Source organism: Rhinatrema bivittatum, chromosome 5, assembly GCF_901001135.1.
Source record: "Rhinatrema bivittatum chromosome 5, aRhiBiv1.1, whole genome shotgun sequence".
In the NCBI taxonomy this organism is placed as follows: domain Eukaryota; kingdom Metazoa; phylum Chordata; class Amphibia; order Gymnophiona; family Rhinatrematidae; genus Rhinatrema; species Rhinatrema bivittatum.
In genome coordinates, this window is record NC_042619.1 from 302,244,907 (window position 1) to 302,262,990 (window position 18,084).

Consider the following 18,084-nt stretch of genomic DNA (forward strand, 5'->3'; position numbering starts at 1 on the left):
TATAAACCAATGTGATGTTCCCATACTAATGTAGGTATATAAAAATCCACAAATAAATAAATAAATAAGTGTCTAAGCCTAGGATAAATAGCAATAAATAAAAATAGAAATGAACGTGCTTGAAAATATACATTAAAAACTGATTCATGGTTCTGTGTGCAAGATCACCGTTTTCTGCTAGTGTTGCCCAAGGCCAGTTCTTCTCTCCTTGGCCAGCATGAATACACATCTCAGGAATGACCTCAGGCCTAGGTGCTGCTTACACTAACATCTAGGAAGAGCAGTGACTACCAAAGCTGTATTTTTCGTGAGCATTAATGACCTTCTTCATACTCTGCAAGGTGCACAGGAAGGCCGAGTGTAGAAAAGGCCTGGTACAACATTCCCTATTGGATCTGGATAACATCAAGGAATACTTACAGTGGCATCTTCTGCCAGGAAGTGCTCCGGGATGGGAATGTGGTGGTTGGGTACTTTGTGCGGTACCCACTTTCTCTCCTCTGCAGCCCACAGGATGGTGTTAAGGTCAGGGAAGTTCTGAAAGATGTCGTAGCCTTCCTCAGTCCAGTGTCCAAGTGCCCAATTACCAAACTCTGAGCCCTGCAGGTAAAAAAACAGATAAAAGAAGTCAAGGAAAGAAGATTTTGCAGCAGATATTCTCCAATCAGCCTATTCGCCGCCCATGGTTAAGCAGTTCTGAAATGCTCAAAGATGTCAGACTTTTCTAGGTGGGGGGTGATGTGCATTGGCAGAACTGTGTGTGAAGGAGAGTGGGGCAGGGGGTCTCAATACTGGAAGAGCAAGAGGGTACTGCAGGTCCGAACTAAGCTGCATTGGCAGAACTGGGTGTGGTGGTCTCCATTGGAATAGCAAGGGATCAAGGCTGTAAGAAATGTGACAGAGGGGTTCAGTACTGGAATATCAGGGGGAGCTGCAGGTTAGGATTGATGTGCATTATAAGAGCTGTAGGGGAAAAGGGTCTCAGTCTTGGAATAGAAGGGGGGGGGTTACTGCAGGGCAGGATTAAAATGCATTGATAAAGCTGTGTGGGGAGGTGCATTTGCAGAACTGTATGTGGGTTTCTCAGTACTGAAATAGCAGGGGATGCTGCAGAGTAGGATTGAGGCACAATGACAGAACTGTGTGTGGGGTTCTCAGTACTGAAATAGCAGGGGATACTGCAGAGTAGGATTGAAGCACAATGACAGAACTGTGTGTGGGGTTCTCAGTACTGAAATAGCAGGGGATACTGCAGAGTAGGATTGAGGCACAATGACAGAACTGTGTGTGGGGTTCTCAGTACTGAAATAACAAGGGATACTGCAGAGTAGGATTGAAGCACAATGACAGAACTGTGTGTGGGGTTCTCAGTACTGAAATAGCAGAGGATACTGCAGAGTAGGATTGAGGCACAATGACAGAACTGTGTGTGTGGAGATCTCAGTGCTGGAATAGCAAGGGATACTGCAGAGTAGGATTGAGGTACAATGACAGAACTGTGTGTGGGGTTCTCAGTACTGAAATAACAAGGGATACTGCAGTGCAGAGTAGGATTGAGGCACAATGACAGAACTGTGTGTGTGGAGATCTCAGTGCTGGAATAGCAAGGAGTGCTGCAGGCAGGTCTGAGGGCCTTGTGAGGGAGGGATTTCAGTACTGGGGGTGCTGCAGGGTAGGATTGAGGTACAATGACCGAAGTGTGTGGGGGCTCAGGACAGGAGTGAGATGCAGTGGCACAGCTGCTGCATTCATGAGCACATTTGAAAACTTGTGTACAAAAAAAAACATGAAAATGATGGGGGAATTACCATTTCACTGGCGAGCTCATAGCCGTCGGGGTTGAGAGACGGCACGAGATGGATACGCGTCTCCTGAACAAGATTCATGACACGGGGGTTTCCATCCTTGTACTCCTTGCACATAAACTGCATCAGCAGGAGCAGGAGCTCCCGACCCAGCACCTCGTTCCCGTGGATTCCAGCCGTGTAACGGAATTCAGGCTCCCCTGAAAAAAGGACATACTCCCCTGATTATCTGCACTATCCACCCCAGGCACCCACTACCACCAATCCTTTTTCAATTTGCAGATAATAAATTCACTAAGGCTTTTCTCCCATTCTATGTCTCTGGGAAAAATGCTTAGTGAATGAGGCCCTAAGCTCGCAGCCTATTGTGTTTAATTGGAAGCAGCACTCACTCTAGTCTGGGCAGTGTTTCATGAGTATCCTGTAAGCAGGAATATCATGAACTACATAGAACAAGATCATAGGAAACTGTTATTTACGCTTTTGAATAATTCAAGGATTTGGGAATATGCCATGAAACTAACTGGTGGCAGGTTTAGAACAGAGTTAAAGCATTTCTTCAGCCAATGCACAAATACTCTGTGGAATTAACTAGAGGATGTGATGAAAGAAAGTAATAGAACTGAGTTTAAAAAAAAGGTTTGGACAGTTATTAGTCTGGAAGACCAAGGATTGCCACCACTTGCTTCTGGGCGTGAGCAACAGGTAAGAGACCGCCCCTCTAGGACCTGCCTCTGTTGAAGACAGGATGATCCATCCAGTCTGCCCAGCAAGTTAGGGTAGTAACTACCACTCTGTGGGGCCGATGCAATACAGTGCGCTCAGCCGAGCGCACTGTTAACCCGCAGTCAGACGCAGGTAGAATAAGCGCTGATCAATCCCCTAATGCAATAAGGGGATTAGCGCATATTCAACGCACATCCAACTTGGAGTGAATCTAACAGTGCTTATCACCTTTGGGGGTGCCCTTGGGAGCGCCTGGGGTACATTCATTGCCCGCTTTCTACGTGAATTTATTGCATCGGCCCCTGTGTGGGATATCCCCATGCAGAAATGCCACACCTAAAGTTAACACAGGTTAACTTCATTTCCAGTTTCTTGCCACTAGGCATCCTCTGTGTTTATTCTTTTGAATTCCATTACTCTTCTGGGAAGGCAATACAGGCATCCATCCATGAAGAAATATTTCCTGACATTAAACCTGAGCCTTCCCCCTTAGCCGTACTTCTACAGCTTTCTTTCCACTGGAAAAGGATCAATTCTTGTGCATCATTAATATCGTCAAAAGAACAAATGCCAGCTTCAATCCTACATCACCAACTACTTGTAAATGTTCTCCTTTGCTGGGTGACACACACACACATACACACACACTTACCTGTTTCGTGATCTCCTGGATTATCTGATATTTCCATGGCATAGATTTTCAGGCCCCGGGAACTCCTGCCAACATTATAGATGCGTGTGATAGCTGGACACTCCTCGTTAACCACCTTCATCAGCTTTATTGCAGGAAGAGGAAAAGAGACCACATAGGACAAAAGAATTCTGCATTACCAAGTGTCTAGTTAGTACATTGTGTTGGATAGGAAAATTGGTTCTTACCTAATAATTTTCGTTCCTGTAGTACCACGGATCAGCCCAGATTCCTGGGTTTTACCTCCCCTCCAGCAGGTGGAGACAGAGACGTTTTTGTGGACTCTGTCGTATAACCCTGAGATGCCACCTAGAGTCTGTCAGTATTCCACTGTACCCAAGCAGAATGATAATAAAACCATAACTTTACCTGAACAACCTCCCCCCGAAGAGCAGAGGTAATGAAAACATGTAACTGACGAAAACCCAACTATGCCCAAAATCCTTACCCTGAAAAGGGGGGTATTATGTATCTTACAGCAAACAATTGGCTAACCACCGGCCAAGCGGACTCTCCCTGGGTGGGACTCTGGGCTGATCCGTGGTACTACAGGAATGAAAATTAGCAGGTAAGAACCAATTTTCCTTTCCCTGTACGTAGCTGGATCAGCCCAGACTCCTGGGATGTACCCAAGCTTCCCTAACCAGAGTGGGACTGTGAGAGTCCCGCTCGGAGGACACTAGCTCTGAAGGAACTGGGCTCTGGTGCCCGGTCATCAAGTTGATAATGTCTCACGAAAGTATGTGTAGATTTCCGGGTAGCCGCCCTACAAATCTCTTGAGGCGCCACCTGTTGGCATTCAGCCCACGAAGTCGAGTGGGAGTGCGTTGAATGAGCCTTAAGCCCAACCGGAATCGGACGGCCCTGTACAAGGTATGCTGAAACAATAGCCTCCTTCAGCCAACGTGCGATAGTGGCCTTGGAAGCTTTCTGACCTCTCCTGGGTCCACTCCATAAGATGAACAGATGGTCCGAGAGACGAAAACTGTTTGTAACCTCTAGGTAATGCAACAACGTTCTCTTTACATCCAGCTTCCGTAAATCTCTGGCCTCTGGCGTAGAGGAATCCAGACCCACAAAGGAAGGCAGCTCCACTGACTGATTCAAATGAAAAGCAGAGACCACCTTCGGGAGAAAGAAGGGAACCGTTCTCAATGACACCCCCACATCAGAAATCCCTAAGAAAGGCTCTCTGCAAGATGTATTTATTTATTTATTTATTTATTTATAGTTTTTTATATACCGCGGAACGTAATACACATCACCTCGGTTTACAGCAAACAGTAATTCAGCCAAAGGCTTTACAATGAACATCAGAGGAATAAGTAAAGTGCTAAATAAACAGAAAAACTAGAAGTATACATATCAAATATATATGAGTAATAATATTAACAAAAGTCTGACTTGAAGGGAGTTATTTGTAAGGAAAAAAAGTGGGGTAAGGGAAAGGGGGGATCATAGAAGGTAAAGATAAAGATAAAGCTTGAAGCTCTGAAATGCACCTCGCCAATGAAATAGCGATTAGAAATACGACCTTCAACGTAAGATCCTTCAGAGTCACCCGCTTCAATGGTTCAAAGGGAGCATCACAAAGTACATGGAGAACGAAATTAAGTTTCCATGAAGGACAGGGACTCCAGACAGGAGGGCGCAAGTGTTTAACCCCTCTCAAAAACCGAGCCATATCCGGATGCGAGGCTAGTGTAACCCCCTATACCTTTCCACGAAAACAACCTAACACCGCCACCTGAACGCGCAAGGAATTAAAAGCCGAACCCTAGGACAATCCAGCTTGTAGAAAGTCCAGAACCTCTGGAATTGAGGCCCTGGAAGGACAAATGTCACGCTCCAAACACCAGGACTCAAACACTCCCCAAACTCTAACGTAAGCTCTGGAGGTGGAAACCTTACGGGAGTGCAAACGTGTGGTGATAACCACAGGGGAATAACCCCTCATTTTCCACCTCTGCCTTTCAAAAGCCATGCCGCTAGACAGAAACGATCTACCTCGCCGAAACAGACGGGCCCCTGGCACAGAAGAGTTGGAGACAGTCAAAACCTCAGCGGACCATCGACTGCTAGATTTAGGAGATCTGCAAACCACGGATGCCGTGGCCACTCCGGAGCCACTAGAATCACCTTGCCCGGATGAACCTCGATGCGGCGTAGCACCTTTCCAATCAACGGCCACAGCGGAAAGACGTACAACAGAACGTCCCTTGGCCAGGGTAGAACCAGAGCATCTACTCCTTCTGCTCCCGGTTCTATTCGCTGTCTGAAGAATCAAGGAGCATTGGCATTGCGGTAGGTCGCCATGAGATCCATGGAAGGCATGGCCCACTGTTTGCACAGAAGACGGAAGGCCTCATCAGATAGTTCCCACTCCCCTGGATCCAACTGGTGTCAACTGAGAAAATCAGCCTGCACATTGTCCACCCCAGCGATGCATGAGGCCGCTATCTTGTAATGATGTTGCTCCGCCCAGGTAATCAACAGCTGCGCCTCCGTCGCCACCGGAAGGCTCCTGGTTCCTCCTTGGCGATTGATGTAGACCATCGCTGTGGTATTGTCTGACAGAATCCTCACAGACCATCCCTCCACTAGGGGAAGAAGGGCCTGTAATGCCAACCAAACCGCCCTGGTCTCCAAACGATTGATCAACCAAGAGGATTTCGTCTTTGTCCATTGTCCTTGCACCGCCGATCCCAGACACAATGTTCCCCATCCAGAAAGGCTGGCGTCCGTAGTGACCACGATCCATGTGGGAATTTCCAAGTCCACTCCCCGATGCAAATGGGCCACCAATGCAGACTGGAACACGCCAAGTCCGTCAGCGGTAAACGAAGTTGAAACTGCTGGGAAATTGGACTCCAGCGAGAGAGCAATGCTGATTGAAGAGGACGCATATGAGCAAAGGCCCATATGCATCGATGGCATCCAGCTGGAGCGTGGATGCCATCGACCCCAGAACCTGCAGATAATCCCAGGCCCTGGGCCGAAGCATGGACCTGAAGAATTCCACCTGGGTACCCAATTTGGAAATCCTCTCTTCTGTAAGAAAAGCCTTGCCCAAGACCATATCAAACCTGGCCCCTAGAAATTCCAAGGACTGGGAAGGAATCAGATGGCTCTTGTCAGGATTGACTAGGGATGTGAATCGGGCTTCGGACGATTGAAAATATCGTCGATATTTTCAAAATCGTCAGAAATCGGGGGCTCCCCCAAAACGATAGGAAAACCCCACGATATTGATTGTGGGGGTTCCCTTATTGTTTTGGGGGAGGGCGGGAAAAACGGCACACAAACATAACCCCTAAACCCACTCCTACCCTTTAAAACTAACCCCTTAGCTTTCCCCACCCTCCTGACGCCCCCAAAAACTTTTTACAGGTACCTGGTGGTCCAGTGGGGGTCCCGGGAGCGATCTCCCGCTCCGGGCCGTCCTCCCGATCCCGGGTTGTCGGCTGCCACTAATCAAAATGGCGCCGATGGCCCTTTGCCCTTACCATGTGACAGGGTATCCGTGCCTTGGTCTGTACTCTGGCAATTTATGGACCTTGTTCTCCCCCAGCGACTTTATCATATCTTCCAACTGCTGCCCAAACAGTAGTCTCCCTTTGAAGGGTAGAGAATTCAAATGGGCTTTGGAGGAAACATCCGCTGACCAATTCCACAACCATAGGAGGTGTTATGCAGAGACCGCAGAGACCATCGTCCTCCCAGAGGTCCGCAAAAGATCATAAAGCGTGTCTGCACTGTAAGCCACCGCGGCCTCCAATTGCCCGGTCTGCTGAGCCTGGGCGTCCGAAAGGGTCACGGATGCTTGCAAATCCTGGACCCAGCGGAGACTGGCTCACTGTACAAAGCTGCTGCATATAGCGGCCCGGACCCTGAAAGCGGACACCTCAAAAATCTTCTTGAGCTGGACCTCCAACTTGCAGTCCTGCAAGTCCTTTAAGGCTGTGGCTCCCGTCACCGGGATAGTCGATTTCTTCGTCACAGCTGAGACGGCCGCATCCACCTTCGGCACCTTCAGCAGATCCAGCGTGTCCTCAGGGAGTGGATACAATTTATCCATAGCCCGGCTTACCTTCAGACCCAGATCAGGAGTGTCTCATTCCTTAAACAAAAGGTCAGATACAGATAAGTGGAACGGGAAAGATTGAGCCGACCTCGGAGTCCCAGCATCACTGGATCCATATTAGCGCCAAACCGGGAATTGTCCTGAGGAACCTCAATTCCCAGCTCCTTCAGGATGACCGGGATATGGGGCCCCAACTCATCCTTTTGGAACAAGCGGACCACCTTAGGGTTGTCACCCTCCACCATAGGCCAGCCCATGTGCTTGGTTGGCGGGGGTTGAGCATCCGGAGCCTGTGGCAGAGACTCCCCCTCATCCAACTGATCCGAAGAATCGCTGTCCACCAGGCAGATCACGGACCAAAGCGGACACTTCTCCTTCGGCGCTCCACTGGCCTTCAGCCCCTGAACCCGCTTTCGGGCTGGAGGACCCATCCCATGGCCCAATTAACCTGGGTGCCTTGTGGGCCGCCTTAAGCCCCCGAGACTTCCCAGCTTTGCGAGCCTTGAAAGCCTTGTGCATTAAAAGCACAAAATCAGAGGTGAACGATGAAGAAGACCCATCTGAGTCAACCCCCTTCGTCGTCCACTACCAAATCCTCCGTAGCCCTATCTAATCCATCCCCCCCCCCCCAGGTGCACTAGGCCGCGGAGACAACGGTGGGGGGAACCCTTCCCCCATAGCTGCTCTCTCCTGCTCTCTGAATGTTCTTAAAATGACCTCCGTTCCCGCACTGAGCTGGAACGGATCCGGGGCCTGCCGTGACAAAACTGGGACCCTAGCCCTCCAACGCGATTGCAGGTCACTGCCCTTCAATTTCGTCAGGCAAGCGACCCCCGAGGACCCCTCTCTCCCCAACAAGCATTCCGTGCAAATGCCGGCCCGGGAGAGTCGGGCTCGCTGCCACATGTGGCACGGGCCGCACCACATGGCATGAGAAGTAGCCTAAATTTAGCCCGGCAGGAGAAAGGAGTGGCAAAAACAAACAAAAACCCAGATTAGGAGCTGTCTGCGGTCTGAACCCGATTGCACGCTACACACCCGCGGAGAGAAGCTAGGCCAGCAGAGCAGGAGAAATTTAAAGAAACATAACCCCCTTTTTTTTTTTTTCTTAAATCTGGATAAGGGTAGACTGAAGGTGAGAGCCCGAGATCCCCAGGATTACCTGCAGTGGGCAGTACAGGGTCCTCAACCCTCTGCTCCAAAGCCTCTATTACCAGGGTGGATGGCCCCACCAGGACCTGGCAACCCCCTGGGAGGCTAGAAAGGGGAAACTAAACCTGACCTTTGCCTAACAATAATAACAATTAAAGGTACAACCAAATTCCTAAACCTGACCAAACACCAGACTCCAGGACAGCACCTCTTCCACCTGCTGGAGACAGAAGAATACTGACAGACTCTAGGTGGCATCTCAGGGTTATATGACAGAATCCACAAAAACATCTCTGTCTCCACCTGCTGGAGGGGAGGTAAAACCCAGGAGTCTGGGCTGATCCGGGTATGTACAGGGAAATGCCATCCATGCAGGGTAAAACTCTGGGCAACCAAAAACTAATCAAACAGAAGTGGGCAACTCCGGTCCTCAAAAGCTACAAATCAGTCAGATTTTCCGGATGTCCCCAATGCACATGCAAATCTCTCTCATGCATATTCATTAAGGATATCCTAAAATTCAGACTGGTTTGTGCCCTCAAGGACCGGAATTGCCCACCCATGAGCTCTGGTCAGGTTTCCTTTAAAGGGGACTGTGTGTGCTGTGTGAATGCTACCCTTTCCCCCTATATCAATCACTAACATGGCTTTTAGTGGCATCATCCTTTCAAATTTCCAAATTTGGAAGCGACGGGATATCTGGACCTTACCTGTCTCATGTCCTTGTAGTTGTGGTAGCGGAAGTCCAGGTTGTCAGCAGAGGTCAGAACCTCATTCTGGCTGTAATAACTGACGATATCTAAATAAGGGTAAATGCATTTACAAAGGGGGTTGGGGTTTTTTTGTAATCTTCAGATACAGTACACTCAGTTGGGTCCTGCTGCACCCAGCCAGGTGCAGCAGTGACTGGCAAAGCTGGCTGTGTCTTTATACAGCATAAAGAAGGCTTTTGCTAATTACTAGGACAGGGGTTCTCAACTCAGTCCTCAGGGCACACCTAGCCAATCAGATTTTCAGGATATTCACAATGGTCCAAATTTTAAAAGGCCCGCGTGCGTAAAAATTGGGGGTTACGTGCGTGGCGCAGGCCACCCACCCGCACATGCATGCGCTGACATGAAAATCCGGTACACGTGTGCGCGCGGGAATCGTTTTTTATAACATGTGCGCGCCTTTTAAAATTGACCCCAATATGTATGAGATAGATTTGCATGAACTGCCTCCATTGTATGCAAATCTATCTCATGCATATTCATTGTAGATCCCCTGAAAACCTGATTAGCTAGGTGTGCCCGAGGACTGAGTTGAGAACCCCTGCACTAAGAAATTTGCTCTTCAGTTAACCTAGATCAGGATTAGGCAACTCTGGTCCTCGAGTGCTGTAAGCCATGAATATGCAAGAGAATTATTTGCATGCAATGGAGGCTGTGCATGCAAATACATTTCATGAACATTTAGTGTGGATATCTTGTAAACCTGACCAGCTTGCAGCACTCAAGGACCTGCATTGCCTACCTCTGATGCTAGACTACTGGCAGCACTAGTGAGACAGTTTATTGTGGTGGTGGTGGTGGTTTTCTGCCTAATTTGTATTTTTTTTTTTTTTTTTTGTTCTATGTGAACCAGCATGATGGGACTGCGTTCCCGAATGCCGGTATATAAAAACCCAAAAAAAAACAAAAAAAAAAAAAAAAAAACCCAAATAATATAATTTGTAATTAAGAAATGTGCCAGACTGACTGTGTAGAAAACTAAATCTCTCTGTTTGTTCTGTAGACCAGCAGTGGCAAAACAAGACATCCAGCTAACGGTGCCTTTATTGTGCTCTAAAGGGATCAGCAATATGGGTACTGCAGCCCACATAACCATTCAGTCAGTCAAAACTGGTGACAATCATTGCCAGTTGGGATAGTAGTTTTAATGATCTGCACAGCCATCTGTCCAGTGAGTCAGAGACTACCAGTGTATTTTAGATGGGTTTACCAACAGCCAAAATGGTTCTGACTTTGGTAACTACTAAACAAAACCAGATCAGAGCCAGCAAGCTAGGGGTGAAAGGCCCTGTATCTCTGCAACCATTCCCTGAGACATCCATTCATAGAGGTTACGTCAGGGGTCAGGAACCTTTTTGGCTGAGAGAGCCATAAACGCCACATATTTTAAAATGTAATTCCATGAGAGCCATACAATATGTTTAAAACTAAATACAAGTAAATGTGTGCATTTTATGTAAGATCACACTTTTAAAGTACAATAAGTCTCTGAAAATATTACACCAGGCCTTAAGACACCAATACATCTCCTATTAGGAAAACGGACCAAGTCAGGCTGCTATAGAGTCCTACACAGAAACTACACGCCAGCAGAAAACCTCACCTGAATCACGTGCTGTCCCTCACCTAACATAGAATAAAGAGACCAAAACGCATAACAAGAAGCATGCAGACAAAAACTGAATTGGAAACTGCAACAAGCCAGAGTCTCTGTATGCAGTGTAACAAAGGAAAAAGGAAACATCACACATCCTTATAAAACAAATCAAGAAATATAAAATCATCAGCAGTAAAACTGTACTAACAAAAAGAACATATTTCGAAACAGCTGATGAGTGGAATATCCAATAATTAAAAACTCATATAAAACATTTCCAGATACCAACAAAATATTTCAAAATAGCAGACACAAAGATCCAGTAATGAAAAATAATAAGGATACAAAAATTTTTTTGCTCTGCATACCTGGGAACGTTTGATATCCAGGTGTCCTGAGATTGTTCTGAATTAGCAGGAGGTGGGGTGGTTTGCTTGGAACTTTCTCCTCTCTCAGTCACATACCAGCGCTCTCTCTCACACTGGCTCTCAATGACACACCTATACACACATGCTCTCAGTCACTCACATATACAAATGTTTTTTCTCTCTCACTTATATAGGCTCTTAATTACACATTTACACACATGCTGTCTATCTTTTCACGCTTACACACACACAGGCTTTCAATCACATAAATACATGCTGTCTTTTTCTCTCACACACAGACTCTCATTCACATGCTTACAAACATGTCCTCTCTTTCTCTCATTTACACACAGGCTCTCAATCACATACTCACATGCTCCCTCACCTAAATCAGCTCTCAATTACACACAGACACACATGGTCTCTCTCTCTCTCATTTAAACACAGGCTCTCAATCACATACTCACATGCTCCCTCACCTAAATCAGCTCTCAATCACACAGACACACATGGTCTCTCTCTCTCATTTAAACACAGGCTCTCAATCACATACTCACATGCTCCATCACCTAAACCAGCTGTCAATCAGACACAGACACACATGATCTCTCTCTTACTTATACACACAGGCTCTTAATCATACATACACATGATCTCTCTCACACACAAAGGATCTCAATCATACACACATACTCTTTCAAACAAACAGGTTTTCAATTACAAACTTACACATACAGGTTCCCAATGGTAAACTTACATTCATGCTCTCTCTCTCACAGGCAGGATCTCAATCACAGACATACTCTCTTTCACATATACAGGCTCTCAATCATTCACATACATGCAATCTCTCACTCACACACACAGGATCTCAAACACACATGCTTGCTCGCTCATTCACTCTCTCTCTCCCCCTTCCCCCCCCCCGGGAACTCGCGGCAGCAGCAGCCACCTCCCAACGCTAACCTCCTTCATTTTCAGCCCTCGCGGAGGCAAAGGCGGAGTCCCATCGGCCGCGGTTGAAGATTTTCATTTTCCTCCGAGCCGCGCTGCAGTCTTCTTCCCGCGCAGGCACCCGATGCTCTCCACTTCCTCTTCCGGGCCGCGGGAAGAAGAGAGCACCGGCGTGCTCTCTTCTTCCCGCGGCCCGAAAGAGGAAGTGGAGAGCATCGGGTGCCTGCGCGGGAAGAGCCGCGCAGGCACCCGAGGACTCCAGCGCTGGCACCCGGCTGACACCCGATGACTCCCGCGCAGGCACCCGGATGACTCCAGTCGGCGTGCTCTCTTCTCCTCCCCCCCGCGGCCCGGAAGAGGAAGTGGTGAGCATCGGGTGCCTGCGCGGAAGAAGAGACCACGCTAGTGTGGTCTTTTCTTCCCGCGCAGGCACCCAATGCTCTCCACTTCCTCTTCCGGGCCGCGGGGGGGGGGGGGGAGGAGAAGAGAGCACGCCGGTGCCACTGACTCCAGCTGTCCTGCCGCGTTCCGCCCGGGCTGACAGCATTTTAAGCCCGGGCGGCGGAGGACCGGGGAGCAGCTGGGTCAGCGGGGAACCGCGAAGTATGGCGACACGTGTCTGCGAGCCAGATGCAGCCCTCAAAAGAGCCATATCTGGCTCGCGAGCCATGGGTTCCCGACCCCTGGGTTACGTGCTCTACATCCCTGAGCCCAGGCCCCTGCACCATCCAGTCCTGGAGCTGAGAGGCTCTGTAACCACCCCCCCCTCCCCCCTAAATTCTCCAATCCTAAAGAAGGATTTTTCTATAATCCATGCACCAAACTTAGCCATCCTGGCCTGCTTCAGCAGATGAACTGAATAAAAGAACAGGCTGCAAACAGTGCCAAAAACAGCACACATATGAGTTCATAGGCCGCGGAGGCTCATGCCTAGGGCACCAAATCCTGAAGGCACCCAAAAACTGGAACTTTCCCAATGCTCTTTGATTTTCAGGGACAAAATTACCCCTACCCACAATCCTTTGTGTATGGGAGGCCCTAATCTTAAATCTGGCCCTGCAGCAGATAAGGTTCATCTAGTCTGCCAAATGATATTTTTTTTTAAACAAGAGGTTTCATCTTCCTACTTTGACAGTGATCATAATGTAATTATCTCACAAATGGGGCCAGATGCAGGTGTTAATTAATCCCTTTCCATCCCCCATACTGTATAGGCAAAGAGCCAGGAAGAGACCGTCCTCAGCTTAATGCTCAGACTCTGCACTTGATTCTTACCAGAAGGAAAAAAAAAAACTAAAGCTTTGCCTTAGAATGACTTAGAGTGACAAACTGTTGCCAGAGGCTTTCAAAGGCCAAACTATAGCCTGGATCTTACGTGATTTGGGGCAGCCGAGTACCTCCAGCCTCATGCAGAGACTTCCATTCCAGCTCTGGGGGTATATCCTGATAAAACGAGCAACCATGGGTTCCGGGAACAAGGTCTGCACAGGCGTGTCTTTATCCACGTTCCCATAAAATAGCTGGAGGGAAAAAAAATCATTACTAGTTTAGTACCTGAGTGGCTGAAAACTTTGTATTAGCTGGGAGTGTGGAATCTGTTTTCTCCTGGGACCTCACTCCATGCCATCACAGAGGCCTCCTTACCTTTGACTTCTGTGAACACTGCAAAGTGCTGCGCTCATGGCCTGCACATGACATAGAACATTAATGGGAAGGACCTCTGGCTCTTCAGATCTCTCTTCATTCCCCCTTTAACCTTCCTTTTGGGAAGGGGCAGCGAATGATTTTGAACAGTGCTGAGCACACTGCTGTTGCAGCTCATTGGGTTCCCGTGGAACCTTTATGACCTCTGCTTATGGACACAGTGTTCCCTCTGGACAGGGACACCAGCCAACAATTCTCTTGACTTTGTTGTACATCACTATGATCTGTGATCTTGGGCAAGCCGAAAGGATTCAGCCTCAAAGGAGGCCTCCAGCCAGCAAAACAGTCATCCTGGGGGGAGAACACCTCCACACACACAGAAAAAATAAGTGGCCTAGGTGCCATGTGATGGTTTGCTGCCAAGGATGTGATTATTGTCCACTGCCTGGGATAGTATTTTACCTATAAATTAAATTAAATACTTGCTAATTACCTCTGAGTAGGGCCTGGAGAGGGATTCTGGAAACAGCCTCCTTACCAAAGCATCCCAGCACCCCAGCTTTACAGCGTTAATAAAAACACTGCAAATAATTGGGTATCCACGCAGAAGAAAGGAAGAGACATGACCATCTGGAGAAAGGGGCCCATAGAAAAAGGGATGCCAAGAATCCCAGTGCGACCCTGCTCCCTTCCAAAACCCTGCACTGCCCTCACGGTGCACAGGGACGTACCATCTCCTCATAGCCGTTAGTATACATGACCCATTTCTGGCTGTCGTTGCTGAAGCCCACGAAGAAACTTGTCACGAAGTCATCGCTGTTGGGAAGAAGAGCGAGAGAAGGTTAAAAACTGGGGGGGCGACGGTGCATGACACTGCCACCCGAGCCTTTCTGAGAAGTACTAGGATGCCGGGTATTCCGTGTCTCCTAGCAGGAGGCCTCATCCCGAGGGACACGCCCTCACTGTAAGGCACCCGTTACCCCCTCTCATTCATCCCCTCTAGACTTCAACAGTAATGCCCTGATTAATATCCTTTAAAATTAGGAGAGCTCATCTTTACTACATTTATACAGGGAAATATCCTGCTTAAAAAATCGTTTCGGCTGGCTTGAAGGTCTGTATCTGGCTTAAAGAGCTGGTCTATGCCAATAAAAGGCTAAATTGTTTTATCCAAGGGGCCAACGCATCTTTCTTTCCAGGTGCATGCATTCCCCCTCTTTGTCAGATATATACTCGCACCCCCATAGGTCGGAATCAGGTCCACGGTGTCCATCCGGCCATGTAAAATAGCGCAGTAAAAGTTGCTAGTGGCAGCTCTAAATCATGAAAGTGAGTCTCCAGCTCCAAAGTCCATGAGATAAATCAATTCCTTCCTTGATTAAGTAACAATCAAACATTTAAAAAACAAAACAAAACCCTGATACCTTCCCTTATCTTCACTCCTTCACCCAGGAAATGGTCACTGAGAAGGACACTTAGCAGTAAAGAAGGAAATAAATAAAATCAAATGCATAATCTTAAACTCGGGTGGGGGGGGGGGGGGTGGATTGTCTGGTTATTTTTGTTCATTTCTTCTGCTGCTGTCAGAAGTGGGATCCACAGAAACCACTGGTTAACACACCTCACTTCTGGCAACCCTCTGGCACCTCGTGCCCACCCACTTGCTGGGCGCTAATGATATCTTAGCCCAAACAAGCAGAACTGCAGATCTGACCTGCAACTTCGGGAGCCTCTCATGCTGGCTGTCGTGCAACGGGGACCGGAATGCAAGTGAATGTCATGGTCCCAGCATATCATAGTCCAGAGAAAGAACTACGTCATAGGGAAAGCAAGCAGAGGGACGTGAGGAGCATGAGGGAGGAGAGATGAGCGCTTTAAGATCAAACAAAGCTCCACTTTCCGGTAGGTGCTATCATGGGGGTTTCTTACTGGTACGTACTGGATAAGTGAATCCCGGCCCTGGGTTATCACCCCAGTAAATTCGGTGCTTCTCCTGGTGTCCACCTCAAGCCACTGAATGTCAGTGTTGTCCTCAGCACACCAAGCACCATCATAATAATCATCTTCATTCACCCCAGCCTGGCAAAGAATCACAGAGTTAGTAATCATAATATCCCTTATCTGCCAGTGTATTCCTGGCACATCCCGACGATAGTGCTGTCATTCTACTGATGCAGCTTCACAGTGTGTCATATAAAAGATGTTATCTGGCAGTATCAGTCAAAACATTTACTACAAAATATCATCATCATGCAGTATCTAGAATCACTTCACAGTTCTGCCAATGCTCCTCAGTCCTGACCTACAGCACCCTCTGCTATTCCAGTACTGACAGCCTCATACAGCTCTGCCAAAGCACCTCAGTCCTGACATGCAGCTGAGGCTCCATACATACTAACTATGCTCTAGCCCAGGGATGGCCACCTCTGGCCCTCGAGAGCCACAAACAGGCCAGGCTTTCAGGATATACACAATGATTATGCATTAGATAGATTTGCACACAGTGGAGGCAGTGCAAACAAAACCATCTCACGCATATGCATTGTGGATATCCTGACAACTTGGCCTGTCTGTGGCTCTCGAGGGCCGGAGCTGGCCACTCCCTGCTCTAACTACTCTTTCCACTCCCCGCCTCCACGACCTGTGGTGATGGTCATACCTGTATGTTAAGCCGTCCTCGCTGAGCATTCAGTCCATGCCGCAGCATCGAGGAGGCAAGCATCTGGTCATCCTCAATTCGGTGGGACTCCAGGCCAATAGGGGGACATTCTGATAGGAAAAAATAACACACAAGCAGGCCGGTTAGATCAGAATTTGAAAAAAGAAAATCTAGCTTTGTGATTGGTAAATCATCGTCATGTGACAGAGCATCAAAGCCTTCTGATGCACAGTTAATACATCATAAGACACTAGCCTATGACGAGGCATGGTCAATAATGCTTGATGACATCACAATGTGCTCCAATTTCATTTCATGCAGTCAACATACTTTAAAGAAAACAGGTAAAATTAGAAACTTGAAAATGATTGAAAATTGACTTTTTATGTTTTATTTGTAAAGCAAGCTGCTTTTTAGCCAACTTTTTGAAGGGAAAGAAGGCTTATGAGATTGCCATGTGCGTATTTGTGCATATGTGCGTGTTCCCAATAGCTTTTGTGTTTGGTGACCTATCCACCCCAAATTTTCAGGACATGTTAAGGTGGGGCATGAAGACTCTGACAGGGGTGGGGAAGGTGGGTTTCAGATCCACCCATATCTGTGGACACGAGAGTGTCCTAGCAAGGAGGCTCCTTTATTTCTGGGTGCTTCTTCTGTTTGTGTTTTGTTGTCAGGTCCCAGGACGTTTTGTGAGCACAGCACCACGTTCCAACGTGCTGTCTGGAGGAATCCGATGCAATTCCCAGGTGCGGATGTCAAGAAGCAAAGCCGCCGAGGGATCCAGTTGCTGGATAGAGGACCTCTGGCCAGTCCTGGGTTTTGAGTGATCGAGGCGTTTTTATTCCCTGGCTCTTCCATTCAACATCGCCTCTACACATACTGTTGGACATTTTTTATTTTTAATTTTTTTTTTTTTTGGCATTCCACTTTTTCCTGTTTGTATTTTGTTGGCCTGCTTTTGTATACGTACAGTAGGCACTTTGCTCAACCTTCGTATTGCATAGGGCTTTGTACTCTGTATCCCTGAAAGCGGTACTCACTCCTCCTTTCTGCTGGGGTCTCCTCTTCACGCTCCGTCTCCCACTTTTCTCCAGGCTTCTTGGGCTTCCCTGGAGCAACAGTAATGGAAGGAAAAAGCAAGTTACCAGTGTGGAAACCCAGCTGCAACGGATTCTGGGCCCACCTCTCTGACACTGATTCCTGGCGCACCCCTGCGGCCTCACACCTCTGCAGACGGTTCTCACCGCGCCCCAGGATCCACATCCCCCTGCCGCAAATTCTGAGCATCCCCCAAAAGCCGGGGCCCCTCTGCCATCAGCTCCAGGCCCACCCCAACAGACGCGGCCCCCCTCTCTCCTTTTCCAGGCACACCCCAGCAGCTGTGGCCCCTCTGTTACCAAACACGGGCCTGCCTTTGAAGCCATGGCCCCTCTACCCTCGATTCTGGGCACACCCCAGGACTGCTCCTGTCTACCACCAACTCTGGGTGCACCCCAAGAGCTACACCCCTCTGCCACCTATTCTGGGCACACCCCAGGAGTCACACTCCTCTGCCACCGATTCTGGGCACAATCCAGGACTGCATCATTTCTGTGCTACTAAGAACAACCAATGAGAAAGCAAACCGAATA

The 18,084-nt window shown here is 48.2% G+C and overlaps 1 protein-coding gene across 1 annotated transcript in view; it reads right to left on the bottom strand.

The window, feature by feature from the left end:
- AEBP1 (AE binding protein 1) overlaps positions 1 to 18,084 on the bottom strand; it is a 160,484-nt gene that overhangs the window by 22,120 nt on the left and 120,280 nt on the right. Inside the window, exons 13-21 of the mRNA XM_029604204.1 lie at positions 17,494 to 17,562; positions 16,454 to 16,563; positions 15,734 to 15,873; positions 14,526 to 14,610; positions 13,526 to 13,670; positions 9,169 to 9,257; positions 3,184 to 3,307; positions 1,809 to 2,005; positions 421 to 600 (exon numbers count right to left, since the gene is read on the bottom strand). Of these exons, the coding sequence (XP_029460064.1) occupies positions 421 to 600; positions 1,809 to 2,005; positions 3,184 to 3,307; positions 9,169 to 9,257; positions 13,526 to 13,670; positions 14,526 to 14,610; positions 15,734 to 15,873; positions 16,454 to 16,563; positions 17,494 to 17,562 (1,139 nt within the window). The remainder of the gene's footprint in view (positions 1 to 420; positions 601 to 1,808; positions 2,006 to 3,183; positions 3,308 to 9,168; positions 9,258 to 13,525; positions 13,671 to 14,525; positions 14,611 to 15,733; positions 15,874 to 16,453; positions 16,564 to 17,493; positions 17,563 to 18,084) is intronic.